This window comes from Aspergillus clavatus, genomic scaffold (genome assembly GCF_000002715.2).
Source record: "Aspergillus clavatus NRRL 1 1099423829750 genomic scaffold, whole genome shotgun sequence".
NCBI lineage: Eukaryota > Fungi > Ascomycota > Eurotiomycetes > Eurotiales > Aspergillaceae > Aspergillus > Aspergillus clavatus.
The window spans coordinates 582,146-607,728 of record NW_001517110.1 but is presented as its reverse complement, the minus strand read 5'-3'; the positions used below and the strand labels follow the sequence as shown (position 1 = coordinate 607,728).

The 25,583-nt window shown below is 48.6% G+C and overlaps 7 protein-coding genes across 7 annotated transcripts, besides 3 other annotated features; 4 read left to right on the top strand and 3 right to left on the bottom strand.

The window, feature by feature from the left end:
- Positions 1-1,034: 1,034 nt before the first annotated feature.
- Positions 1,035-2,582, top strand: ACLA_002390 (uncharacterized protein; the record flags this gene model as incomplete). Its single annotated transcript, XM_001276253.1, has 1 exon — positions 1,035-2,582. One exon carries the CDS (start codon positions 1,035-1,037, stop codon positions 2,580-2,582), a length of 1,548 nt encoding a protein of 515 aa, XP_001276254.1.
- Positions 2,583-4,499: 1,917 nt separating this feature from the next.
- Positions 4,500-8,845, top strand: ACLA_002380 (putative nicotinamide nucleotide transhydrogenase; the record flags this gene model as incomplete). The annotated part of the gene is made up of 19 exons (XM_001276252.1): positions 4,500-4,596; positions 4,669-5,224; positions 5,288-5,377; positions 5,501-5,552; positions 5,611-5,871; positions 5,926-6,043; positions 6,102-6,560; positions 6,615-6,767; positions 6,819-6,959; positions 7,011-7,172; positions 7,235-7,405; positions 7,457-7,711; positions 7,767-7,900; positions 7,946-8,095; positions 8,146-8,254; positions 8,322-8,381; positions 8,450-8,638; positions 8,691-8,765; positions 8,814-8,845. 19 exons carry the CDS (start codon positions 4,500-4,502, stop codon positions 8,843-8,845), a joined length of 3,264 nt encoding a protein of 1,087 aa, XP_001276253.1.
- A 1,172-nt stretch (positions 8,846-10,017) lies between these two features.
- ACLA_002370 (uncharacterized protein) lies at positions 10,018-10,301 on the top strand (the record flags this gene model as incomplete). Its single annotated transcript, XM_001276251.1, has 2 exons — positions 10,018-10,135; positions 10,195-10,301. The coding sequence occupies 2 exons, from the start codon at positions 10,018-10,020 to the stop codon at positions 10,299-10,301; spliced, it is 225 nt and encodes a 74-aa protein (XP_001276252.1).
- A 524-nt stretch (positions 10,302-10,825) lies between these two features.
- ACLA_002360 (putative amino acid permease) lies at positions 10,826-13,034 on the top strand (the record flags this gene model as incomplete). The annotated part of the gene is made up of 10 exons (XM_001276250.1): positions 10,826-10,936; positions 11,023-11,043; positions 11,095-11,143; positions 11,199-11,274; positions 11,326-11,551; positions 11,610-11,730; positions 11,790-12,133; positions 12,183-12,305; positions 12,362-12,764; positions 12,841-13,034. The coding sequence occupies 10 exons, from the start codon at positions 10,826-10,828 to the stop codon at positions 13,032-13,034; spliced, it is 1,668 nt and encodes a 555-aa protein (XP_001276251.1).
- Positions 13,035-14,009: 975 nt separating this feature from the next.
- On the bottom strand, positions 14,010-15,859 carry ACLA_002350 (Zn(II)2Cys6 transcription factor; the record flags this gene model as incomplete). Its single annotated transcript, XM_001276249.1, has 3 exons — positions 14,010-14,123; positions 14,179-14,982; positions 15,047-15,859. 3 exons carry the CDS (start codon positions 15,857-15,859, stop codon positions 14,010-14,012), a joined length of 1,731 nt encoding a protein of 576 aa, XP_001276250.1.
- A 2,627-nt stretch (positions 15,860-18,486) lies between these two features.
- Positions 18,487-19,139, bottom strand: ACLA_002340 (uncharacterized protein; the record flags this gene model as incomplete). Its single annotated transcript, XM_001276248.1, has 2 exons — positions 18,487-18,782; positions 18,860-19,139. 2 exons carry the CDS (start codon positions 19,137-19,139, stop codon positions 18,487-18,489), a joined length of 576 nt encoding a protein of 191 aa, XP_001276249.1.
- Positions 19,140-19,150: 11 nt separating this feature from the next.
- Positions 19,151-19,193: a microsatellite.
- Positions 19,152-19,193: a microsatellite.
- Positions 19,194-19,269: 76 nt separating this feature from the next.
- Positions 19,270-19,307: a microsatellite.
- Positions 19,308-20,172: 865 nt separating this feature from the next.
- ACLA_002330 (cation-transporting P-type ATPase PCA1) lies at positions 20,173-23,943 on the bottom strand (the record flags this gene model as incomplete). The annotated part of the gene is made up of 2 exons (XM_001276247.1): positions 20,173-23,537; positions 23,589-23,943. The coding sequence occupies 2 exons, from the start codon at positions 23,941-23,943 to the stop codon at positions 20,173-20,175; spliced, it is 3,720 nt and encodes a 1,239-aa protein (XP_001276248.1).
- Positions 23,944-25,583: the final 1,640 nt, after the last annotated feature.

Below are 25,583 nucleotides of genomic sequence, written 5' to 3'. Positions count from 1 at the left end.
CCTGCAATCTAGCTGTTACCGCCAAAAATTTCCCATTTTCGAGGGCTCGCAGTCAAACTACTTTTCGTCATCCCTGTCCAGCAATATGGAGGTTTGCTGCCGAGAGCACTGACCTCTGATTCCCCTTCTAAATTGACAGCTCACGTTGATACGTCGCATTCTCTCCCATCTTTCTGGGACGAAGAGCAATCTACGTGAAATACCCAGGCAGAGACACTCAATCATTCTCGGCTCAGCAATAATGCAGGGTTTTAGTGAGGAACTCAAAATGCAAGGGTTACTCTTCAAATCACATCCTGAGGCTTCGCTTCACACTCCTTGGCCTGAAGGAGTGACCAGGCAGGGAAAAGGCGGCCAACGTAAGTAAGCATCAACCAGTGCAAAACGATTCCTATCGTTCGTAGAGAGCGCCTTGAGGAGAAGCAGGGTCAAAATCCGCAGCAGGCCTGGTGTGATGCACGTGTGCACAGCTGTTTTTTTTTTTATTGTTTTTTTTTTTTTATTTTATTTTTTTCTTCTTCTTCTCTCTATTTTTATGCCAATGTTGACTACTTGACTGGTCCGACAGTGGATCGAGCTTTCTGCTGGTCCGTTCTCTCCGGCGGTTGTGTGATCTGATGGCATCGAGGGTCGTCTCGGTCTCCCTCCTTGTTCAGAAGAAAAAAAAAAAATACTATCCAGGCAGGGTTTCTAGGATCCACTCCTTTAGAGCATGCCAACCCGTGTGGAACAGGAGAGGAGGAGGGGGATAAAATAAAATATCATTTCTATAAAAAAAGAAAAAAGAAAAGAATATATCCTTGCCGTGCCCGTTGGGACTTGATCGATCCAAGTACTTACGTCCCCTTGTCAGCCTTCTTCTTGAGTCCATTACCACGCTCGTTTCTTTTTTTGACATCACACTCATTTTTCTGCCTTGATGACCCCTATGAGATGAGACCTTCTGAGTCTTCCTCTGTGCTGTGATTTTATTTCTTGAAACATTCGTTTCTAGTTGCTTGTCTGTCGATCGTATATCTCTGTCGGCTGAGGAAATGTACCAACCTACTGAATCTCTCGACCTTGACTACACGAACCAGCAGCTCTTGCCGCGACGCTACGAGTCGGAGGAGGAAGACATCTCGGAATCCGAACATGGTGGACAGGATAACGGGTTTTCGCCAGTCGACGACACCACTGGGGCGTCACCCAATATGAGTACGGAGAAGTTATCAGACGTAGGCGTGGATCTTGAGATAGAGAACCGTCACGTTGCCCGTCTTCTTTCACCATACCCATCCCGAGGCAGGAAGTCCCGTCCTGTCTCAATGGATACCATCAAGCGAAGTAGTAATACCACCTTTGTGGCCGATTCGATTGCCTTTGACGAAGACGATGCGATTATCGAGCTGCCATCTCTGGATCAGCCGTCGCCCTTTGAGTCCCCCATCTTTCTGCAACCGGCGGTCTACGTGCCTCCTGGATCACCTGTTTCGTCAAGTGCTCGGTCTACCAGATCTCTGTCTCCTACTTCGGTGTATTCGGAGGATGAGACAGATGTCTTCATGGCGGAGAAGGTCACATACGTGGAACCAATCTCCAAACCAAGTTTGATCCAGATTAGCCCTGATCAGTCGAATTTCCCAGCCGCGGCATCTTTGAGTAGAAAACGGAACACTTTCTATCAGGAGAAAACGAGCAGCGATTCCACAAAGGCCGCCTCTGAGGGCATCTATTCCTTAAGACAAGCAGCCAGATCTCAACCCTTATTGGCAAATCGTGAGCAAAAAGTCGATCCGGATCGAGAAAAAGAGCAGCAGCTCAGACGGAAGAGTCTCTCGATAGGGCAACACACCTCTCAAGCAGAAGAAGAGTCGGATTTTATGGAGCTGCCACAGCCCAGCGCCACAATCTGTTCAGTATCCGAACTGCCCGAAGTCCCTCAACCACACTCTCCAAGGTTTCGTTCAAAGACCTTCTCTGGTTTGAGAACCTCCGGCGCAGAGAAAGGGGCTTCGCTGTACACTGTGATGCGCTCGCGCTTACCCACCGAATCTTTGCGTCGTCCCCCTTCGGCGAGAAACATGGGCAGCTCAAGCGGCCTCTTCTCGCACGCCCGTCATGCTTCCGCCTCTCCCGGAAATGACTCTCGAAAACGGCCCACGGGCATTTCTCACACGCGCATGAGCTCTGAGCTGTCATCACCGCTGCAAGCATGCCGTTCGCCCTCCCCCGTAATGACAAACAACGCGCCTTACTATTCGTCACCGACCTTTAGCCGGAATCGATCAGGGTCGGTGTACAGCAATATCAGTGCTCCGACTCCGACCACCTATCGTCCGCGCCCTGTGCGCGATTCTACCATGCATTCTATCAAATCGTCCTACTCGAGCAGCCTTCGATCGGAGGTGGAGAGTGTCCACAGTGTGGAGGCACAGGAGCCAGTCCAGCAAGAATGCATTTCTAAAGGAAGCCGGAAAAAGAGCCTGAAGCGTAGTAAGCTCGCTAAACAGGAAGGCAAGGAGCAATCCACAGCGAAGAGTATCATGGGCTTCATGCTTCGAGGGAAAAGAAAGTCTACGATCTGGCATCAGCGATCATGACGACTGTGAAAGGCCGGGCACTCGAGCTAGGTCGTGTTATGCTAGCAATTTTGACACTTGGATGATTGTTCACTTTTGGCGCAAGGGCGTTTGTCGAGAGAGATATCATTGCCTTTGGAACTCGGCGTCTCCTCCCGTGGGGGGGGGGGGTGGTTTTCGGCTTGACACACTATGTTTTTCTTTCTTGACTACACTATTGTTTTTCCTTATGGTCTAATTCTTTTGTATAATATCTATCGGCTGGAACTGTTACTTCCGGGTTCCTCCTGGACAGAGGCTGGATACCCTGATGCATTGCTTGCTACGATGAGGCTTAAGAACCGGAATGAAAATGGTCATTAACTCTATACTAACCGCGGTAAAACTGTTGCGTGCTATCTTTTCCTGTCCGTCTATTCATTTCCGAAAAAAAAACAAAACAAAAAAAAACCCCCCCCAAAGATAGCTACAACTAACTTAAAATATCCCAGCCGCGTAGATGAATGCAGAATCCGGATGAAATTGAGACACAGGAAGTGTCTGGCTCTCAAGTCTCAGCAGTCGGCACCCACACAGATTGGCAGGGCATTTTCAGACACATGGGACACCTTGATGTCCATACTCCAAATCAAAGTTACTATATTAACATCCTGCAATGACTGTTCTGCCGGCTCCTCCGGGAACTTGAAACGTAGAAGCGTCGGTGAGTTACTGCTAGGGTTAATCTCTATCGAAATTATACTTTCTGGTAGGCTTCCGCCGAGGTTTGATGCATATTTCTTTGGGGAGGAAGCTAATGCTATGATTTCCGGATAGAGCCTCACTATGTGTTTGTTACTATCGACTTGCCTTTCGCTTCACGATTTGCTCCTGCATATTCAGTGGTTATTGCGATAGAGGCTCTGTAGGCGAATATCGAGTTATCTTGAAGGATTTGTCCGATAGCTTATTGCTGCATGTCATTGTTCCGTCGGGGGGTGGGTGGTAGCCTCGGATATATGTGGTGCGGCACAGACCACGATAGGACTGTAGTAGCATCTGTATCACACAAAAGGAGGGTTTCAGCTCGAGGATCGGAAATGGGCAGCATCAATCTCACGATGTGGGTAGTAAACCCCATAATGTACAACCGCTGCAGCGTTGCGTTTCGGTCATCTTCCAGAGAGTGGATGGGATTCGGATAGACGGAGAACCTGGGTTTCGGCATAGACTAGATGTTAGCATTCATAAAGAATAGGCAACTTTGTAGATATATATGACTTCATCGTGGAATCTGGACAAAACCATGGTTTAGAAAGAAACTAGATCCAGCAGTCACTAAGTGGGCTGCGGGAAGTTTGGCGCTTTGTTTCCCCCACATGAGCTTTCCCCTCATTTTCCGGGGTTGGCGGAGTATACTACGAGTACCTATACTATGTACAAGCATACTCATTATTGATACCGACTGAGAGATTGGGAACGGTATTCCTGTGATTCCATCAATAGCGTTGCATCGCATGACTGAGAAGAATAATGAGATGATGTACTCGGGGACAAGTCAATAAAAACTCACAAAATTGTCGCCCCATTGATCCATGCTTTTTTCCCTGCCACGCCCAGCAACTCTCCTCCTCTCTCCCTCTCCTTCCCCTCCCTTACGGGCCGTCCGCCCATCCCCATGCTGAATACATCCTCTCGCTAGTCCAGGGACAAGTCAGCACCGGATGTATTAGACCTATGAGGATTGGACCCCCTCTTTGTCGTCTTGACGGAGTAGATATAGGTTGGCTCTCGCTACTCCACTTCACCTCCGTCACGTACAGCTGCCGCCCTTCCTTCCTTTCCATCGCACGATACACTCCTTCAAATCACAATCGAGGTCGCTCGACTTTCGGCATGATATATCCATCCGAGGAATTTTCTACAGCGCTGTCCCCTTGCTAGGTGTCGACATTGACGATGAGTGTGCCGTTCACCCTGCGGTCGGCTCTGGGGCCGTGCCGTGCGGCTTCCCGATCCCACTCAGGAAGAGAATTGTTTTCTTCGAAGTATCTTGGTGAGTGTCTCGCTTAGGTTGACGCGCAGGTTGAAGAAACAGTTGGAGTCAGGTACTGATCTATCGAAGCAGTGGTGCAGAAACGACAGATACCCCACCTCACCTACCAACACAGCGAGCATGACCTGCCTTCGCTTGCACGATGGCCACAGATTACGAGAAGAACCGCGAGCAGTGCCTCTACTCCGTCCAGTGTACCCGCTATCCCATATTCCTCGCTGACGGTAGGAGTCCCGCGCGAGACCTGGCCCAACGAGCGTCGCGTAGCCGTCACACCACAGAACGTTACTCTACTCTTGAAGAAGGGCTTCTCGCGCGTCCTGGTGGAGCGTGGGGCGGGCGGACAAGCCCAGATCCTTGATCATGCCTACGAACAAGCCGGTGCCACCTTGGTCGACAGGGGTGCTCTATGGTCCGAAAGTAATATCGTCTTGAAAGTCCGTAGTCCCCGACAGGAGGGCCCTATAGACGAGGTCGAGGCTCTCCACCAGGGAAGTACGGTCGTCTCGTTCCTGTATCCTGCCCAGAATAAGCCGCTTGTAGAGGCGCTCGCTTCGCGTGGAGTTACGTCTTTCGCTATGGATATGATCCCTCGGATTTCCCGTGCCCAGACATTCGATGCCCTCAGGTAAGTGACCTGCGGGAATGCGATTTTGAATTCCTCGATTCTGGATATTAATGCTCTCTATAGCTCTATGGCCAACATTGCCGGTTACAAGGCTGTGCTTGAGGCATCGAACCATTTTGGTCGCTTCTTGACGGGTCAAGTTACTGCTGCTGGGTAAGACATTTCTTGAATTGGACAACGCAAGGTACTGGCGGCTAACTCTGTGTTTCCAGAAAGGTTGTTCGCTTCTCACCAGAAGGAGGTCATCACTAACGTGGTTGCTTAGATCCCGCCTAGTAAGGTTCTCGTGATTGGTGCCGGTGTGGCTGGTTTGAGCGCTATTGCTGCGGTAGGTCTACGACGCTTCGACAATGAGAACCTTCTAACAGCCATTGGTGTTTGCCTAGGCTCGTCGTTTAGGTGCCATTACCCGCGGATTCGACACACGCTCTGCCGCTCGTGAACAGGTCCAGTCTCTAGGTGCCGAGTTTATCGAGGTCGACATTCAAGAAGATGGCGCTGGCCAGGGAGGATATGCCAAAGTGATGTCCAAGGAGTTCGTTGAAGCCGAGATGAAGCTATTCATGGAGCAGTGCCGTGAAGTGGATATTATCATCACGACTGCTCTGATCCCGGGGAAACCGGCACCGAAACTTATCACCAAAGAGGTATACCTATTCTGCAATTAGTTGCTTTCTACTGCAAACACTGATTACAAGAAGATGCTTGCTGCCATGAAACCTGGTTCAGTAGTTGTTGATCTGGCGGCCGAGGCTGGAGGAAACTGCGAAGCAACGGTTCCTGGACAATTGGTGAACTATCACGATGTGACAGTTATTGGTATGTTTGGTTTGGTTTTTGCAAGTTGAATCCGAGAAATCAGACTGATAAAATTCAGGATACACGGATTTCCCCTCGCGCCTGCCGGCTCAAGCTTCGACATTGTATTCAAACAATATCACCAAGTTTCTTCTATCCATGGCTCCACAAGACAAGTCCTTTGGAGTTGATCTATCGGATGAGGTCGTGCGCGGCTCAATTGTCACTCTCAATGGCGAGATTCTCCCTCCAGCTCCGCGGCCAGCACCGCCACCTGCACCGAAACAGACAGCTGCCGCTGTTCCAGACAAGGAACAGACTGCGCTGGCTCTCACCCCCTGGCAAAAAGCTACTCGCGATGTCGCAGCTGTCACCGCCGGTATGGGAACTGCTCTTGCTCTAGGAAAAGCCACTGGCCCTGCTTTTATGGGCAATATGATGACTTTCGGATTGGCTGGTCTGGTTGGATATCGAGCTGTTTGGGGTGTTGCTCCAGCTCTTCACTCTCCGTTGATGAGTGTCACGAATGCAATTTCAGGTAAGCAGAGATGACGTGGTGTAAATATAAGATGCTCATATTTGACTCTTACAGGCATGGTTGGCATTGGCGGACTCTTCATCATGGGCGGAGGCTATATGCCTACAACTGTTCCAGAGGGTCTTGGAGCAGCCTCGGTCCTTTTAGCCTCCACAAACGTAGCTGGAGGCTTCGTCATCACGAAGCGCATGCTGGACATGTTCAAGCGTTAGTTCTTCCCCTCGTTATGGATGCCGACTTACTAACCACTGCATACAGGCCCTACCGATCCGCCTGAATATCCGTGGCTCTACGCGATTCCAGCTGTCGTATTTGGCGGCGGCTTTATAGCAGCGGCCAGCACAGGAATGGCTGGCCTGGTCAGTGCCGGCTATCTCGTGAGCAGTCTTCTGTGTATCAGTAAGTAAATATTCTACCATTTCGCCCCTTTGTATTAACAAAAAGAATTAGGCTCAATCTCGGGTCTTGCGTCTCAACAAACTGCTCGTCGAGGAAACATTCTGGGTATTCTGGGCGTTGCTTCCGGCATCCTTGCATCGCTTGCAGCTGTTGGCTTCTCGCCAGAAGTTCTTGCTCAATTCACAGCAATGGCTGGTGCAGGTGCTCTTGTTGGTGCGCTTGGATTCTTTCCTACCTTTGACTGTTGATGAAACAATGTGGCTTATATTCTCCAGGCGCTTTGATTGGGCGTCGGATCACGCCGACTGGCTTGCCCCAGACCGTTGCTGCTCTTCATTCAGTTGTTGGTCTGGCTGCTGTCCTCACGAGTATCGGAAGCGTGATGGCCGACATTGCTGATATCTCAACATTGCATATGGTGACTGCGTATCTTGGTGTTTTGATAGGTACGGTTTGCAATAATATTTGATATCTCTATGACTACTGACCCTGAACAGGTGGTGTCACCTTCACCGGATCCATTGTGGCCTTCTTGAAACTTGCTGGCCGCATGTCGTCCAAACCCACAATCCTTCCTGGTCGTCATGTAATCAACTCAGCCCTACTTGGAACAAATATGGCAACAATGGGAGCTTTTATCTCAATGGGGCCCGCGTCTCCAATCATCGCGGCGACCTGCCTAGGTGCGAATACGGTACTAAGTTTCTTGAAAGGCTACACCACAACCGCTGCTATTGGAGGAGCTGACATGCGTATGTCTTTAAGCCAAAGGTCTTGCTTCCCTGAGATGATGCTAACTCTCTAAAGCTGTTGTCATCACCGTTCTAAATGCCTACTCTGGGTTTGCTTTGGTTGCAGAAGGTCTCATGCTGGACAATCCACTTCTCACAAGCGTAGGATCACTCATTGGCGTGAGCCGCTCAATCTTATCGTACATCATGGTGAGTAGGAAGATCTATGCTGTAGACATCCGCTAACTAAGCAAGTGTGTTGCTATGAATCGGTCCCTTACAAATGTCCTCTTCGGTGGAATTGCAGCTCCTCAACAGACACAGAAAAAGATTGAGGGACAAATCACTCAAGCCACCATAGACGATACGATAGAAACGCTTGCAAACGCAGAGAGTGTGATTATAGTAAGTCAAATATTAGCTACTCCTAATTCTATATGCTTACACTATTGTAGGTTGTCGGGTATGGTATGGCCGTGGCCAAGGCACAATACGCCCTGGCGGAGATAGTGCGAATGCTACGCGCTAAAGGCGTCAAAGTACGATTTGCTATTCACCCAGTCGGTATTTCCTGCGTTGGGTCCTCTCATTATATCTCAGAAGCTCGACACGCTAACCTGTATTCTCGCAGCTGGTCGCATGCCCGGACAATGCAATGTTCTCCTTGCCGAGGCCTCAGTGCCATACGACAGTAAGCCTACCATCTATCCCTTCTCTCTATTTATTTCGCCTAACACTTTGAACTAATTCCATACACAGTCGTCCTCGAAATGGACGAGATCAACGACGATTTCCCAGATACAGACGTCACCCTGGTGATAGGCGCAAACGACACTGTCAACCCCATTGCCTTGGAGCCCGACTCGTCAATCTCAGGCATGCCCGTCCTGCACGCATGGAAGAGCAAGGAGGTCATCGTGATGAAGCGCGGCATGTCTAGTGGATATGGTGAGTTTCTTCAATCTCATGTCGTTCGGCGCGCAACTAATGGGGAGTCCAGCTGATGTCCCGAACCCCATGTTCTTTATGCCCGGCACGAAGATGTTGTTTGGAGACGCAAAGACTTCCTGTGATGGTGAGTTCTCCTTCTGTTTGATTGAGAATGATTTCTAACAAAGAACAGCCATCAAAGCTGGACTTGAGGCACGCAAGTAGGGGATGATGATGGGGGAGGGGGCGGGTATCTGTGGTGCTCTCGCTTGATTTTGCGCTGCTTTGGTAAATTCACATTCTTTCTGCTTATAGTAGAGGTACATGCTTTCTTGCACCCAATGCGGTTCTCTGTAACGAAGATAATGGAAAATCACATAGTCTTCATGATCCTTCCTCGTGAACCAAAACACTGTAATCAAAACACTTGTATCAAGCTCTGATTAGGGTTTGGACTGAGTCTATATAAGGTCTCCTATCGTTAGAATTGGCTTGATACCTGCCCCTTCACTTTGAAAGTAGATTTGAGCTATGAGCGGGCCATTCAGTGTGATAAATTATGTTGATGGGATGTACAAAATGACAACCAGATAAGCTCAGGACGCCCAATTGAAGCCCAGACAAGAAACGGATGATGGTAGGAGGAGGAAATGGCTCTGGGAGAAGGGTGTGTCTGAGCCTCATGGCTGTGATTAGATGATCCCTTGGAGCTATTTAGATCTGTAGACCACTCACTTTGAACATCATCTCAGGCGAGATGCTCATGATGGGTGAGATGCGGCAGTGATAGGGTAATGGTGAAGGCACTAGGGAAGAAGATGTTATGGGGAAGATGAGCTGAGAAGACATCTCAGGTTGAGTCTGTTTCTCACTGAAGAGGCAATAGACAGTTCTTCTATAGATGCCTGAGGTTACTGCTCACTCAATCAATGGCGGAATCGAGGGACCATTCAAAGTCCCTCTTAATTCCCTGAATGTCCCTCCACACATCTGATAGACATATGCTCATTCCCTCTCCTTTTTTTCTTGGTCCTATTCAGGATCAATACGAATCTATCCTCACTCACTACCTGCCATTGCAGCAGCTCTACTACACTGGATGAAATGTGTTTGTATCACTTCATCGAGGCACAGATTCGAGGGAGGTCACGTGAAATCTGCTACAGATTAACTCGACCGTCTCACAAACTCTCCATCACCTTCTGTTAGTCTTTCATTGATTTTTTCGACACCTAGCGGGCTGAATCTTCTCATATCTCGAAATCCATCAAGAAAGCAATGGATTCATCGTGTAATCGTCGCACTCAGTGCCAACAGTTGACCTTGAAGCTCTTTCAGTGTCATGATGCTGGTGGACCCAGACTCCAGAGCTCCCTATCGCTATTCATCTGTGGATAATGTATGTGATCGACCCAGCCAATCCGGTTTCGCAGCTGTCTACCCGTGGACATCACTCGACTTGTGGTCCGTTGAATAACGGGGTGGCCGAGTGGGATGTCGCTGAACCGTATGATGGTGAAAAAAGCATCCTGGACTCCTGGTCCTAATACCTAATGGATACTAATTGAAACTAGTCGATCCAATGGTTTTCGAACAATGGAGTCCTCTCGATATCTCCCAGTACCCATCCCTTAAACGGTACACCGTCACCAAGGTCTGGCTGCCGGTCGCCAAGAGATAACTCTCGAGCGATGACCCACGGGCTTGATCTCTGTCCCGCCAGAATGCTCTGATTGGAAGATACCTCACTTGGCTTCTGGGTGGAGGGAAAAAAAAAGGAAGAAAAGAAAGCCATTCTCTGGTCTCTGCGTCTCTGGTGACCGAATCCCATTGCGGACTAGGCATCTCCGGCCAGGCCATGCAAGGATTAGAGACCATCACGAAATCATCACTTGATAACATTGAGTGAAAAAGTTTTCATCCTTGTTTCGACCCTTTCTCTGCGAACGAGGTACCATCGCAGGTATCATACTGTCCAAATCTGATCAAAAGTGAAGCTCCCTCGTGCTACTTTTTCCGTTAAACTTTTCATGGTCGCTAATGGTGGGGTTAGCAGGTTCCTAGCAGATATCACGCGATTGGCGAACAGCGAGATACCATATTAGATTTTTGATTGTTCTTCTCTCATCTTTGTCTCTTGATTGTCAACCACAGCAAACTTCAATATTGTAGACCTCTAAGTTCAATCAGAAGAATACCGCTATCATGGCGCCGACGCATGAGCATTCGGGTCTCATCGTTGATCAGGCTGATGGCCCCATTGTTGGTGAACAGGACAGAAGCGACACCGGTTCTCAAGATGATGCAGCTTTGCTGGTAAGTTAATAGCAGCTGCTTGCCGCGAAGAAGGAGATCGTTGCCCGACTGATAGTGATGTGGTACTGACATTGAATCTTTTGTAGAAATCAATGGGTTACAAACCAGTATGTTCATATCTGTATACTGTCATTGTTTTCAGACTCACATAGTCGCAGGTACTCGCTCGCACATACACCCTGGTCGAGAATTTTTCCACAACATTTGGTATGTAATTACATCAGGCATATTCTTATTAACAAAACATACTAATATTCTATAGCTGCTCTCTACTTCGTTGGTGGAGTGCGTGTGACCTTCAGTACTGGTATTGCTGCCGGTGGAAATTTAGCTTATTGGTACGTCGAAGATTCTCGAAAACCAGCGGATCTGAAGCTTACTCCGAGTAGGACAAGTTACTTGGTCACCCTGGTGTTCACCTTCATCACAGCTGCAGTCATTGCAGAAGTGTGCTCTGCGTCTCCATCTGCAGGTTCCATTTACCTGTGGGCCGCCGAGGCTGGCGGTCCTCGATTCGGGCGACTTCTTGGTTTCACCGTCGCTTGGTGGAGTACTACCGCTTGGACCACTTTCTGCGCCAGTAATACCCAGGCCGCTGTGAACTACATGCTGTCGGTGAGTTGGCTGGCGCTTCCAATAGAATATGGATACAGTAGACTAACCCCGTATTCAGGAATTGACAGTATTCAATGTGGACTTTCCCACTGACGCCAGCGACGTCAAATTCCGTGCTGTCCAATGGATATGTACAGAGGTGCTGCTTGCTTTGGCAGCCTTGCTGAACTTTATGCCTCGTATGATAACTCCAGAATGGACATGGGGTGATTTTGGCGGTTACTGACCTTTCAAACAGCCAAATACTTCCGATTTGTCTTCTACCTCTCGTCTGCGATCGTCATGTTGGATTTTCTGCTTAACATCATTTGGCTCCCTATCGGTGCTCACAACACCTGGGGCTTCCGAACAGCTCACGAAGCATTTATGTCCACTTACAACGGCACCGGCGCCCCACCAGCGTGGAACTGGTGTCTGTCTTACCTGGCCACCGCAGGTATCCTGATTGGGTTTGATGCTTCGGGCCATGTTGCAGAAGAGACCAAGAATGCGTCGGTAACCGCTGCTCGTGGAATTTTCTGGAGTACAGTTGCAAGTGGAGTTGGTGGACTGGCAACCATTATTTTGTTCCTTTTCTGCGCGGTTCGTACCCTTGTTCTAGTACGCCTGTTGAATACTGACGTGCTCTCAGCCGGATGCCGACACCCTATTTTCATTTGGCTCTCCCCAGCCTTTCGTGCCGCTCTACGCGGTTGTCCTTGGCAAGGGTGGCCATATCTTCATGAACGTCATTTGTATTGTGGCTCTGTGGCTCGTATGTCATTCCCCGCTATCACTTCCTTCCAAGAACCCAATCTAATTCGCAATCAGAACACTGCCATCGCAATCATCGCCGCATCTCGTCTTGTCTTTGCCGTTGCCCGTGACGGTGTCCTCCCCTTCTCCGGCTGGGTCTCCCGCGTTCATAATGGCCAACCCCGGAATGCCGTGATTGTCGTCTGGGTTGTCGGCGCCCTCGTCACCTGCACCATCCTCCCGTCCAGCGTGGCTTTCACATCCCTCGTCTCCGCAGCCGGTGTGCCCAGTGCCGCAGCATATGGCCTCATCTGCCTCGGCCGACTCCTCTGCACTCCCGACCGCTTCCCCAAGCCTAAGTGGAGTCTCGGCCGCTGGAGCAAGCCGTTCCAATTCATTGGCGTGATCTGGAACGCCTGGGTTGTGGCCGTGCTCTTCTCCCCGTACACCTTTCCCGTGACTGGGGAGACCCTCAACTGTAAGATAACAACACCCTCATCCCCACTTCCCTTTCATCCAAAGATCATCAGACATCTGACTAGTTATTAATACAGATGCCCCCATCATCATGGCCGGTGTAACAATCCTCGCTCTGATCTCGTTCTTCATCATGCCCGAGGACGCCTGGTTGCCCCGGAACCGGATCTCGCATTTCATCGATAGCAAGGGGGCTGTCTCGGAGACGGTGCAAGAGGTGCACCCGTCTGAGGGACAGGAACCCGAGCAGACTGCCGCGCATAAAGACTGATGTGCTGTCAAAGTTGTACACTATGCTGGAAGAAAAGTATATACTTGTTGTTTGGATAGATCACCGGATGGGGACGACATTACTTTACAAACGTCATTAATAAGATAGATTCGAATTTGGTCTACTGATCATGTACTCGTGGATTACAGCTAATATCATTTTTTTTTCTCCACCTTTCACGAACAAAAAAACTAGTGCCGCTGGAGGCTGACTTCACGCTTATTCAGAGAAAAGGTAAATCTAGCTGCTGCACCTCATCCTATTCGACAATAGCAGGCCCCTGGACCGTTCCTGTTTTGGACAATTTCCTTTCCGAGATTCCTCTGCGAAAATTCCCTTGTCAGATCCTCATACGGAATTATTTAATAGTGTCAATGGCCGAGCCGCTCGTACTTTGTCACTCTTGAGGCAGAACGCGCGTCAGCTCAGACATCTTACCCCCATATCACAGGGATCATGCTAATGCATTGGTGGTCACTTCCGCGCTCGGGATCGTCGAACACCTCCTGGATCAGTACCGATTCGGGATGATGAAACTCGAGCATATAATCTGCGTGGTTTGGATGGGCTTTTGATTGATCCCAGTTACGGAGTTAATATCGCAGAGGACGAAGCAACAAGTGCAGAATAGAGGGGATAGAGGGAGGAAGGAGAGGGATCGAAAAGACGAACGGAGCGAACAGAGTGAGGCCGGGTCTTTTATGTCGGAGCAACGGAGAAGTGTATCAAGGGACGAAACCAGGAGGGGTTGAAATAACCCGACTACCGGCCAGGGAATTCATAGGTCCAGGAATTACATTGAAGATATTCATAAATCAATTCATAAGGGACCAGCCCAGCCATAACGCCAGCCGTGTCGAAAATCCCACATACTCCAGGCCTTCGCTCATGAAGTAAAACGCAGGGAAAACGCAGCCCTAGCCTGCCATCCACCGATAGCAGGCATGCATGGGCTCAATGAGATAAAATGCACATTTATGGTAGAAGGATTGAGCTTCGGATATCATCCATCCTATCGACCCAGCCCTCCGGAAAGGCGCGTTGCTTGAACCACACCTTTTCTAGTTCCTCGAGAGCCCTATCGACGTTCTGATTGCACGTTAGTTGGGTCTTCTAGAACAAAGCGAGTTGATGGTTAACGTACCTTGAATCCGAAGCGCTGGCAATCGAGCATTGTCTGGCGGACTGATTTCTGCCGAGTCTCGTCTCGAGTCTCCCGTCCAGCGATAAAGAGTGGCCACATCACGGCTAGGTGTCCGACGTCTTTGGCGAGTTTCTCGATCAATGTCAGAATACGGGTCGCCAGCATCTCCAAGAAGTCTCTCTGCGACGGATGGTCGTGGCGATCTGCTGCGACGACCTTATGCAAGTATATGAGGGTCGCTTTTTCGTAAGCCTCGATGCAGCCAGCGTACTCCACAATTTCCGGGTACTGGTATTGATGCAGACTCTCATCGTCTACTTCACCGAGTTGTTGGATGCTATCCGGCGCGTTTGCTCGCCACTGGACAAGACGTTCCAGTAGCTCGCTATAGAGAGCATCCTGTTGCTTGTATGAGAGCCATTTTTCGTGTTTTGCTTTCCCGAACGCGCTGATGGCGGCCTGGATCTCCATCATGAGAGACCAGCTTTGTCGTAGATCGTGAAGGCGGTTGTCGTTTGACGTGGTCGATGAGAGACTCGGGGTCCCAAGGTTATATTCCCATTCGGCTCCATGAGCCCTCCAATAGCTTCCTTCTACCACTGTACCGTCGCTGGTGTTACAGGCCCCTGCAACGTCAAGATAGGACAGGAGGGAGATGAGGAAATGTCGGAGGGGATGTTGAGATTCCGCAAGCCGTTGGGTCTCTTTTGCTGGGTTGGTGTCTGTCGATATGAACAGTGATCGATAAATTTCACGAGCGCCTTTGAGGTGAATTGCCCAATTGTCATGTTGAGAGTCCATCATCTACACAAAGATTGAGAGGTTAACGGAGAGACAGCCAAGCAAAGGAGAGGGCTATCCTTCCTACCTCGAAGAGAGCCAGCAAAAGGCAGGTCGCAAAATCAGTTATCTTGACTGAATGATTGGGCTGCGTGTACCGAGTTCGAAAGGACTTGACCACCTCCCCATACTTGCTCATTGCTTGTTGAAAGTGCACATTACGCTGTGGACCACTCGACGTGTTCGCCAGATGTAACGCACCGAGGGCTTGCATGGCGCTCGCCATTGATTGTGAGGATCGAGCGAGCTCGGGAAAGTATTTTTGGTATGGATTGATATCATTCGTGCCATCGTAAATCAGAAGTAATGCTGAGACCCGTTCGTTGAAATGGGTATAGTAGTGGCACTCAGCAACATCCAAAGACGCGGGCACAAATTCAGAAGGCGAAATCGGATCTTCGAACCGGTATTTAACGGGTGTTGGCTCAACCATGGTCGTTGGAGATATCACGATACCGTCAACATCGTCTTCGGGTTCCTGCTTGATCGGCTTGCTGTCCGATTGCTGCGTCTTGACCGACTGCACACTTACTGAGCTGGCGTTATTCTGACTCTGCGAGGTTTCTGCTGCACCTTGCGATGGACCATATACCTTGAAGGTCATCCGGCCTTGGGTACCATCGCAGTCAAGGCCTAATCTCGTGCAGTTTTTGCAGGAAGGGGATGCTTCGTCACAGCGAACATGACGTCGTCTACAAGTCAAACATCCTGTAAACCCACGGCGATGCCATCGACGAACCCGCTTCTTCTTTTCAGACCCCAGAGGCTCGGTAGATTGTGCTTCTGTAGACGGTGAAGGAGCAGGATTTCCTGACGGGAAGGCCACCGGACGCATCTCCATGAGGAGGAGATGGGATCAAGCACGATACCAGGCTATAAGACAGAGACATGAAGCTGATGCGAATGGAGAGAATGAGAGGAGACCCGTGGTCCAAGTGAGATTTTTTATGGACTGGAGGATTGGTTCAGAGAGGATACCACTCCATTAACGATTGACGAGGATTGGTAGTAGAGATGCAAAAAGAGTGACAGGGGATGATGACATGGAACTTCCGGATGCCTTGAGGGATACCATCCCCTCAGACTATAGAGATGATGAAGAAAGATACAGAGACATCAATCCAGGCAGAAGAACAGAGAATGATAAAGCAGTCAAGAGTCAAAGCTAGAGGAAAGAGGAAGGCGGCGGATTATTGGATCTGGTGGTGGCGAGGGGGGGAAGAGGAGGAGGAATTCTGGGGATTTCCGAAGCAGCACACCACACACTACGACAGATTCAACAAGTCTCAGCTTCAGCATCATCACTCAGCAAATTAGAAGATCATCAAACTCTATCATCGCACTTCTATGACTATGAGGAAAGTCAACCAACAACGACCCACTGCCGCTTCCATAGTCTGCCCTCCATCCATGGTCATCTTGAGATCGAATCGGATGCGGCGTTTCCCAGGTCCCAGTCACAAATCTCAATATCTCAATCCCCGGCAGACTCTGTTTCGGTGGATGAAGATGACGGCGTGGTGATAATGATGATCGACCCTAGTGGTTGATCATGCTGTGCCAACCTGTCAATTTTTCCTCGTGGCTTTCATGGATGATTTGGCAAGAAATTCCGTCTGAGAGGTTAACCCCCTAGCCATGGCCAGCCAGACAATCTCTCCAAGCACACTCCACTGACTCTGACTGGTCAACAAGCAGAATTCCAGACATAGCGCGAGGGGAAAATACCTCATTGAGCCATTTGTGATTCGAGGCTTTCAAGAAACCCCCGATCCAACCCGACGGGGTCTTTTCCGTCGCTCCATCGCTCGGATCATCCTTGAGCTTTGCATGGGAACTGGGAAGAGTGGAACAATCTCCACACCGTATTTAGCGAATGAGCGAGATGGCCTAACAAATGCCATGTCCTCTTGGCTTATTCCTATTTCCTTTCCTTCATCCAAACTACCATCGATCGTGAACCAAGCAACACAAGATGTCAGACCCTTGACACTAGATACTCCACACGAGATCTAGAGCCTCGAGTGATACCCTACAACAAAAGGTCCATGGACCGCTGCCCGTGAAGTTCTGGACTGGCCCCTATTGCGAGGATGAGCATCTGGGCACCTGAGCACTGCACACTCTCTTTTGAGGTATGTTTGATGCCAAGTGCTCTGGAATCCTCGCGTGGGACTACGGTAGTCTAAACTAAAACAAGTGTCTCCCTGCTTGTCTTTGATTGGAAGCGGATTTCCATCCTTGTGGTTAGCTCGGCCAATCGTTGACGAATCCTGCGAAGACCCTTGAGGTGTCAGTTTGAGGAAATGAGATTTCCCAATCATTTGTGGTCATTTTACGGGATATCCTGGGCAGCTCTATGCAACTTGCAACTAAGAAGCATGATTAGACTGGAATGGCATGGAGACTCAATCTTCTAGACGGAGATCAAGGGTGTGATGCATGTGTGGTAAGACCTCGTGCTTCTTGTCCACCCAAAAGTCAATATAGCGCCAAGTGTGGTTACCGGTCCACTTGGGCTACCACCTACCAGTTCCCAACATTGACATTGATATTACATTTTCGACCAGGCAGCAAGGTCCAGTCTCTCACCGTCTCACGCCCTCTCCTGCCCACCTGGGGGCTCCGCCGCTCCGCATGTCTACATCCGCATCGGAAATATCAAGATGGTCACATCCAAACGAAATTAGATTGGGGGCCAAAGGAAGGAAGATATGGATTATGGACACCACCAACTGCACAGTCCAGTCTCAACCCACTGTTTCAAGTTTGCATTGCGAAAAGATCCTGCTAATTAAAAACAGGTTGGTATGCAATGCAATCAAGTGAGCACAATGCTTGATGAATTATGTGACGAGTTTAGCATTGGTCCTGTCACCGTGTCACTCCAACGGCCCGTTGCTTGGTCAGATAATGATGACTTGATGACCAATAAAATATGAGCAAGAGAAGCAAACCTTACTTGCGCCTTCTGACAACATCCATTCGGCTCGTACCTGAGAGGTCAAATTTAGGTTAAAAAGCTCCGGTGACTCGTGAAGCTGCTCTTCCAATGGCAATGAAATATCTTCTCATTATGAGGAATAGATGACCTATCGCATCAGCGCTCCTGACGATTGTAGATCAGATTTTATCATGTGGAGTTCGTTGATCCCCGAGATGCATCCGAAATGGGTCCGAACTCCGAAGGCTTTTGAGGACCGATTGCATTCGCGAAACATGGCTACTACTACAAAACACATCGTCAACAGCAAATGTGGCCGTTGATACGGAATTTTCCTGTCCGATCGATCTTGAAGCATGTTTTAGACGACAAGATGATGTATATCGGAGTTCATGATGCGCTATATACACCAATCCCCCGATTGACGAAGAGAGTGGTCTCCTACGATTCAAACCGAACAGAATATATGCAATCCCGATCTAGGCCACCAATCAACTTCTACCGCTGATTGAACAAGCCATCTTTTACGCAAACGACCACGCCTTGGGCCCAGCATACGCCTTCGCCTCCAACGCAATTCGTGTGCACGCATTCTTCCCAGTCAGCCCGTTATTCGTGATCGCTCCTGTGGTCGCATTCGTGTACTCAAACCAAACTCTCCAGACCACCGCGCTCTCATCCGCATCACAGAGCCAAAGCGTCAAGAACGGGTTCAGGAACGAAGTTGTTGAGAAGATCTCCAGATCTGTCAGGGATCCCTCGGGGATATACGCGCTATGCGGAACGGTATATGTCAATTCACCAGTGGGCGAGACATAAACTAGGCTCATGATCAGCTCGCGCGCCCTCAAACTGTCTTCACGAAACCAAAAGGTTGGAGAAAAAGGTGGGAAATACCTTGCTGACCACCAGGCACGGCGGTATTCAGGAACAATTTCCCATCCTGCGCGACGAAAGAAGTGGTATTCGCCGTCGGGCAGTGCGGGATATTATCCGGGTAGTATGCGGCGGTTGGCTTTCCGATCCAGAACCCGCCACGGTTGGCGTTGAGAGGCCCGTTAAGAGGGCTGTTGGACCAGCGAAGATTGAGGGTAAAGGCATCAGCAGCCTGAGACTGCGATTGCGCGGAGACAGCGCCCAGGAGTGGGGTAAGGGAGAGGAGCGTGGAGAATATCATTTTGACGATTAATATATATATATGTGTATATATATATATATATATATATTTATACAGTTAAGAGCGTGCGATGGATAAGTGATGAGTGATGAGTGTTGCAAATTGACTGAGGAAATAGGACCAGGTGAAGATATGTATATATATACATATATGTATGTATATTTATATCCAACTCACAAATCGACCTCGGAGTCCTACGGCACCTGAAGGCAAAGAAATCGGGTGGACCACAGTACTGAAAGCCACAATGACTACCTTGATCCTGGCAATTTTATACATACTGTAGGTACCCTCGCTGACTATGCGACTGTGTTTATTTTTAACAGCCTTGCAGGATGATATTTATCATGACAGAGAATATTGGCTACATCTTGTCTATCCTTGGTGGCGTATTTCTTGGAACATTGGTGGTGGGGAGATACGCGCCGAGAGCGACAGATGCAAATCTACATCATACCTGACCTTCTGATTTTCTTTCCAAAGCCGTGTACTTGCAAATTCTACCGTTGTGGGAAGAGGGAACCTCAATATGGCTTAAAATGAAATTCCTGGTAGCTTTCCGCTATCGTTAATATCTTACTATTCGCAGTGCTATGAGAAGAGACTAATAACATCCAAAGCGGCCAAAGTAGTGATAGCGTTCTGAGCGTTCTGGCGAAAATTCAAAATAGTTATAATAATTACTCAACAGTGAGAATGAAGCTAAGATGAGGATCTGCGAACCCCTTCACATAGTCCCCTATGTAACTAATTCCACCAAAAAGTCATAACTGTTAAAAAGTACGCCCTTTTGAATAGGACATATAGAGAGAACTAAACGAATTGAGTTAAGATTTCTCACAGGAGTCTTCTCTGGTACTCAAGCAGACTGACTTTCGGTAATGACAGAATTGCAATATCCACGATTGCGATTCGAACTCGAATATGGCAGGAGCTGTCGCATCCCGGCTTCCAAACGATGATTCCAGTCGGACATCAAGGAGAGTTTGTAGAACTTCAGCTATAGTTACCCGAGCAATAGTAGTGCCTGTGTCTAGATCTTCGACCAACGCAGAAGCACCGCAGCAGCAATGACAGGCAATACACTCACTAACTCTCCCAGTCCTGCAAACTCTGGGGGGATTCTGGCATTTACAAAAGCACCCGCAGCGAGAAGGACTGCAAAGGTGTTGTACACGAAGCTCCATATAAAGTTGAGCTTGATGCGGTTGACAGATTTTTGACTGGCGTTCATCATGGTGCAGATACCAGCCAAAGAAGGCCGCATGAGAACCACATCCGCGGCGGACTGCGCGACATCGGTGCCTTCGTTCATGTGAACACCGATCGTAGCCTGCGCGAGAGCAGCAGCATCATTGGTGCCATCACCGCAGAAAACAACAACAGGTTTCTTGCCATCTGCACCAGTACCGAGGAGCGTCTGAATGTAGTCCTTCTTATCGGCGGGCGAGCTTCGAGAACGCACATTGCCGCCAGGAATGCCAAGCTTGGATGCCAAAGAATTGACAGCTCCGTCATCGTCGCCAGAAACGACATGTACCGAGACGTTACGCTTCTGCAAGGTCCTAATCGTCGCCGCAGCGTCAGGTCGAAGCTCATCTTCAAGACCATAGACCGCTTGTAATGCATTGTCGATAGTAAAGCAGAAGACAGTGTACCCTTGAGCAAGCATTTGTTGCACATGTTCATTTTCCGATAAATTCAGCCAGCGAGAATTGCCTGCTCGAAGTTTCCGCCCGCCAAATATGGTTTCAATACCTTTACCAGTAAGGCTCTTGGACTCAGAAACAGTCGAAGCCGTAACACCAGTATCCTTGAGGTAAGCAGCCACAGAAACCGAGACTGGGTGTCGACTGGTTTCGATGAGGCCTAGAAGAAGCGGGAGGTTGTCCACTTTGACGCAGTTCTTGGCGACGACAGAAAGCTTTCCCCGAGTCAAGGTCCCAGTTTTATCAAACACGACGTGCGACGTCTTATGAGCCACTTCAATAGCATCTGCTGACTTGAAGATGATACCTCTTTCCGCCACAACTCCGCTAACTATCACAATAACCATAGGAACAGCCAGTCCAATAGCACAGGGGCAAGAGACGATGAGGACAGTAATGGCGTAGGTGATAGCCTGAATTGTAGCTTCGGATCCATCATGTCCACGAAGAGTCATGCCCACTGCAACCCAGATGACGAACGTGATGATCGTTAATGCCACCACAACCGGGACGAAATAGGATGCTACCCGGTCCGCAAGATCCTGCAGCTTGGGTTTCGACAGTTTAGACTCATCGACCATCGCAGCAATCGCATTGATAGTGTTATCGCTAGGCAAACGGTTCAATCGAACAGTCATAACTCCAGGTCCATTGATAGACCCAGCAATCACCGCAGACTTAGGATATTTCTCCACGGGTCTAGGTTCACCTGTGAGCATAGACTCGTCAACCTCAGACGACCCATTAATGACAGTACTATCAGTCGGGATTCTGGTATCAGGGAGGACTTTGAAGGTATCGCCGTATTGAAAAAGTCGGGCGTCAATCTCACGTTCCGTTCCAGTCTCTTTATCGACGAGGATAGCTGTCGATGCCTGAAGTGACCGGATAGAAATGGATTCAACAGCTCTCTGACGAGCGAGAGCGGCAACCCATCGACCAGCCATGATCAAGGTGACCAAGAGAGTGCTCGTTTCAAAAAATTGACCAGTGGAAAGGGGCTGCTCTGCAATGAGGTACCCAAAGGAGACCACCGAGAAGATGTAGGCAGCACTAGTGCTCAAGACGATCAAGAGGTCCATCTCGATAACCCTCGAGAAAACGAGAGCCTCCAGGGCTTTGGGATAGAAAGGCCCCGCTATGACAACTTGAACAATCGTGGCCAAGGTGAGTGAAGCCGAGGCATACGCCACCTCCCTCTCAGGAAGCGGAGCCCATGCCATGACCAGGACCGGAATTGTCAAAGCAGCGGAAAGAAGCGTCATGTATCCGACATGACAAACATGCTTGCTGCTAGCCTCCAGCGAAGGGTCACCGCGTGGAGGAGCAAGTTCAATTGGCCGGCCCCAAATCTTCTCGGTGAGATCTCGAGCTCCCACGATCTTCGGATCAAACGCAACTCGCACAGTCTGCTTGCCCACGGGTGCCATATCAAGAACTCCGTCCGGCCACGTCTGACTAATGAATTTAGAGGGCTCATCGTGGACGATAAGATTTAAGCTAGATCCCTGGTTCTGGACTCTTTCACACTTAAATTCAGTTGTTCGCTCTAGATGTTTGATGACGTCCTCTACCGAACCAAGGTGAAGATCAATGTTGAACTCGGCGCGTGAGAGAACCAGACTGGTTTTCAGGTCTTTGACGGCACGGACGGTAGCGAGGGTTCGGTTGAGCTTTGTCTCGCAACCAGTACAAGTCAGGCCAGAAATGCTGAGAACGACATGCTCCTTGCCGATGCCCTGACTCTCTATGTCGGTGATAGCCTGATTCGGGGCTTTCTCAATCTCCAACCCAGGATTGGCCGCAGCAGAGGAGTAGCAAGCATCAGTGCAAGAGCATCGAGGGCTGACCGGCTGCTTTTCTGTGCAGCAAGAATCCGTGCAACTAGTCTTTGAAGTCTTCAAGATATCCTGCTTCGGTGGCTTGCAGCAAGAGCCAGAGGCAGAATTGGAGGGCTCTTTAGTAATCGTGTCCTTACCTTTACCGCAACAAGATCCTGCAAAGTCGCTAGTTGCAGGTTCAACAATAGGCTTGACCTTCGACAAGGAGGAGTCCACATATATGCTCTTGCTGTTAGTGTCTTTAACAGGCTGGTCTCCGGGGCAGCATGATCCGGGGCAGTTGACCTTGGGAGGGGATTCTTCTACACCGGGAGCCTCCAAGAAGCGAGAATAGGAGCACTTGTTTTTCGTCGGGGCTTCTTTGAAACTGTCATCCGAACAGCAAGAGTCGTCAAAGTTGCTCTTCGGGGAAGGTTCCTTGGCAGGTTGGCCCCCAGCGCAGCATGACTTCGGGCACTTACTTTCGAACGGAGGCTCTTTGGAGGGCTTGTCCGATGAACAACATGAGACACCGCAGGGATCCGCGAACGGCTTCTTGCCAGACCTGGCGCTTTCACCAGAGCCCCTTCGCAGGCGAAGACGGTTCTGCGCGGCCTGGTCCTTGGTGAGGGAGACTTTACTACTGCAGGAATCCAGCGAAGTACGAACAAGGGAGCGAGCAGATGACTTCCTGAAGCACTGCTTCCTGCCCAAAGCCTGGCGCCCGCGAATTTCACAACAGGTTTCCTGGCCAAGAGCAATGAGAGCGCGGCAGATACACCCCAGGGCTTGTAGAGTAGCGCCGTAACGGTCGAGGGCGGAGAGATTATGCTGGCTGCATGCCTTGCGGTCGGTAGCTCCATCACAAGCTAAGGAGAGTTAGCAATCTTTGAATGCCATTCCAAAGAGCGGCTATTCACTGTTTGGCTGACCGTTTGGGCCGGGGGCAACCGCAGTACTCATCTCGCATTCCCGCAAAGCCAGGAGGTCAAGGCAAAAGGTGTCGCAGCATGGGCGGACTTTGCCACGGCAGCAATCAGGCGTGTCGGTATCATTCTCGGCTTTGTTGCCCGAGCATTTACCCGGAGAGCAGCAACCGTCCGGTTTCCCCTGGTTGAGCTTTCCATGAGCCGGGACCGTGGTGTCGACAGGCTCAGCGTCATCGTCATTGCAGTAAGTATCCTGGCAACTGCTCGTTTCCTTACTCGGCGCTGCGGTTGGCGTAACATCATGCTCGGGGGTTGGGGCCAGTGGGCCGCAATCATCGCATTCCATTATTAAAGTGAGCCTTTGCTTTCAGTCCAATTTGTCTGAATTCGATGTCTTGTTGAAGTTGAGTTTCTGGAGGTCGTATCTGGTGGTGGTTTTGGGGGGGGGAGGGGGAATAGGAAAGGCACGTGACTTATTTCTATAATATTTTTCTTTTAATAGTATATCCAGTCTAGGTATATAGTAGGATAAAAGCTATATTATAAGTACTATATTAGGATATTCTTAATTCTAGGAATATTTCTATATAGAAATATATTAAGATAGAAAATATACTATATAGAAGTTATATATTTATAATACACCATGGTAGAGTAGCAGTCAAAGTGTTAGGAATAGTACCAGAGAATAGTTCCACTAAATAAGCCAACTAAGGCACTAAGGCCGCAACCTAGTAAATAGTAGGGCTAGCTTAGCATATAATAGTCTAGTATAAAATCTTATTAGTAAAGGAAGATTCTATAGACTAATAATTAATTTTTTTTATTAATAATAATATAATCTTATAATCCTTTTATACTAATCTATTACTATCTTCTATTAGATATTATACTAGTCTTTGTAAGGCCTCCTAATAGTATTAGGTAGAGTTGCATACGCGGACCGCAAAAATCGGATCCAACCCTCACTGAACTCGCTGCGGTGAGGGTTTGGTCCCTAGCCTAGGGATCCGCAGTGGTTCTGGTATCCCCCCTACCAAACTGCTCAGGTTTCGGTTAAAACCGTAGGGTTTTTAAAGGCGGTGAAAAACTAGATTTTTAGGAATTCCTATATAAAGATTATATCACTAGATAGCCTACTATCTGATCTATCTAGATATAAAATTTTAGTCTTAAATATTCAGTTGTTGTCAAGATATAAAGGAATAATGATTTTTGTCAGAGGTTAGTATGAAAGGGAAGGTAAGATATATATATGTGTACATCAACCTTTGACATCCCCCATGATTTTAGGATGTCTTTAATCACTACCCATTCAAATCTATAGATATCAACTTGATATTTTAGATATAGATCAATATAGATATAATAATTATATATTTCATATAAAAAATATAATTACCTATTAAAATATCTATATATCAGTCTAAGGGTAGAGAAATCGAAATCTGAAAACCACTGAAATTTTTGGTTCTGCTAGGCCCGTCCGCCTACTAGCCTAGGTTAGGGGCTGCCTATCTAGGCCTAGTGGCGGGTTTTGAGGTGAAAACCACACCAAATCAGATTGGGTCAGGTTGGGTTCCAAGTCCTAAATTTTGAACCCGAAACCGCCGCGGTTCGGTGCCTACTAGGCTTGAACCCGCCCGAACCCGCACCAAATGCAACTCTAGTATTAGGAAGATATCTATCTTACCTATGCAAGGATATCTTAGTCAGCCCTTACTAAGCAGGGGGTTAGGTAAATTCTCTATTATAGAGGAAGAATCTAAAGCTAGTATTAATCTATCTAATTATCTAAATTTTTAAAATCTAAGCTATATAGTATCTATTCTTTTATATTAGTTATATTCTATATATAAAACCTAGTAATCTCATAATTTTAATACTTAACCTATTATAACTAGTCTATTAGAAAAAATAATAGCTAATAGAACAGGCTTATAAGCCCTAAAGAATTATAGGATTAAAAGAATATCTTTTATAAAA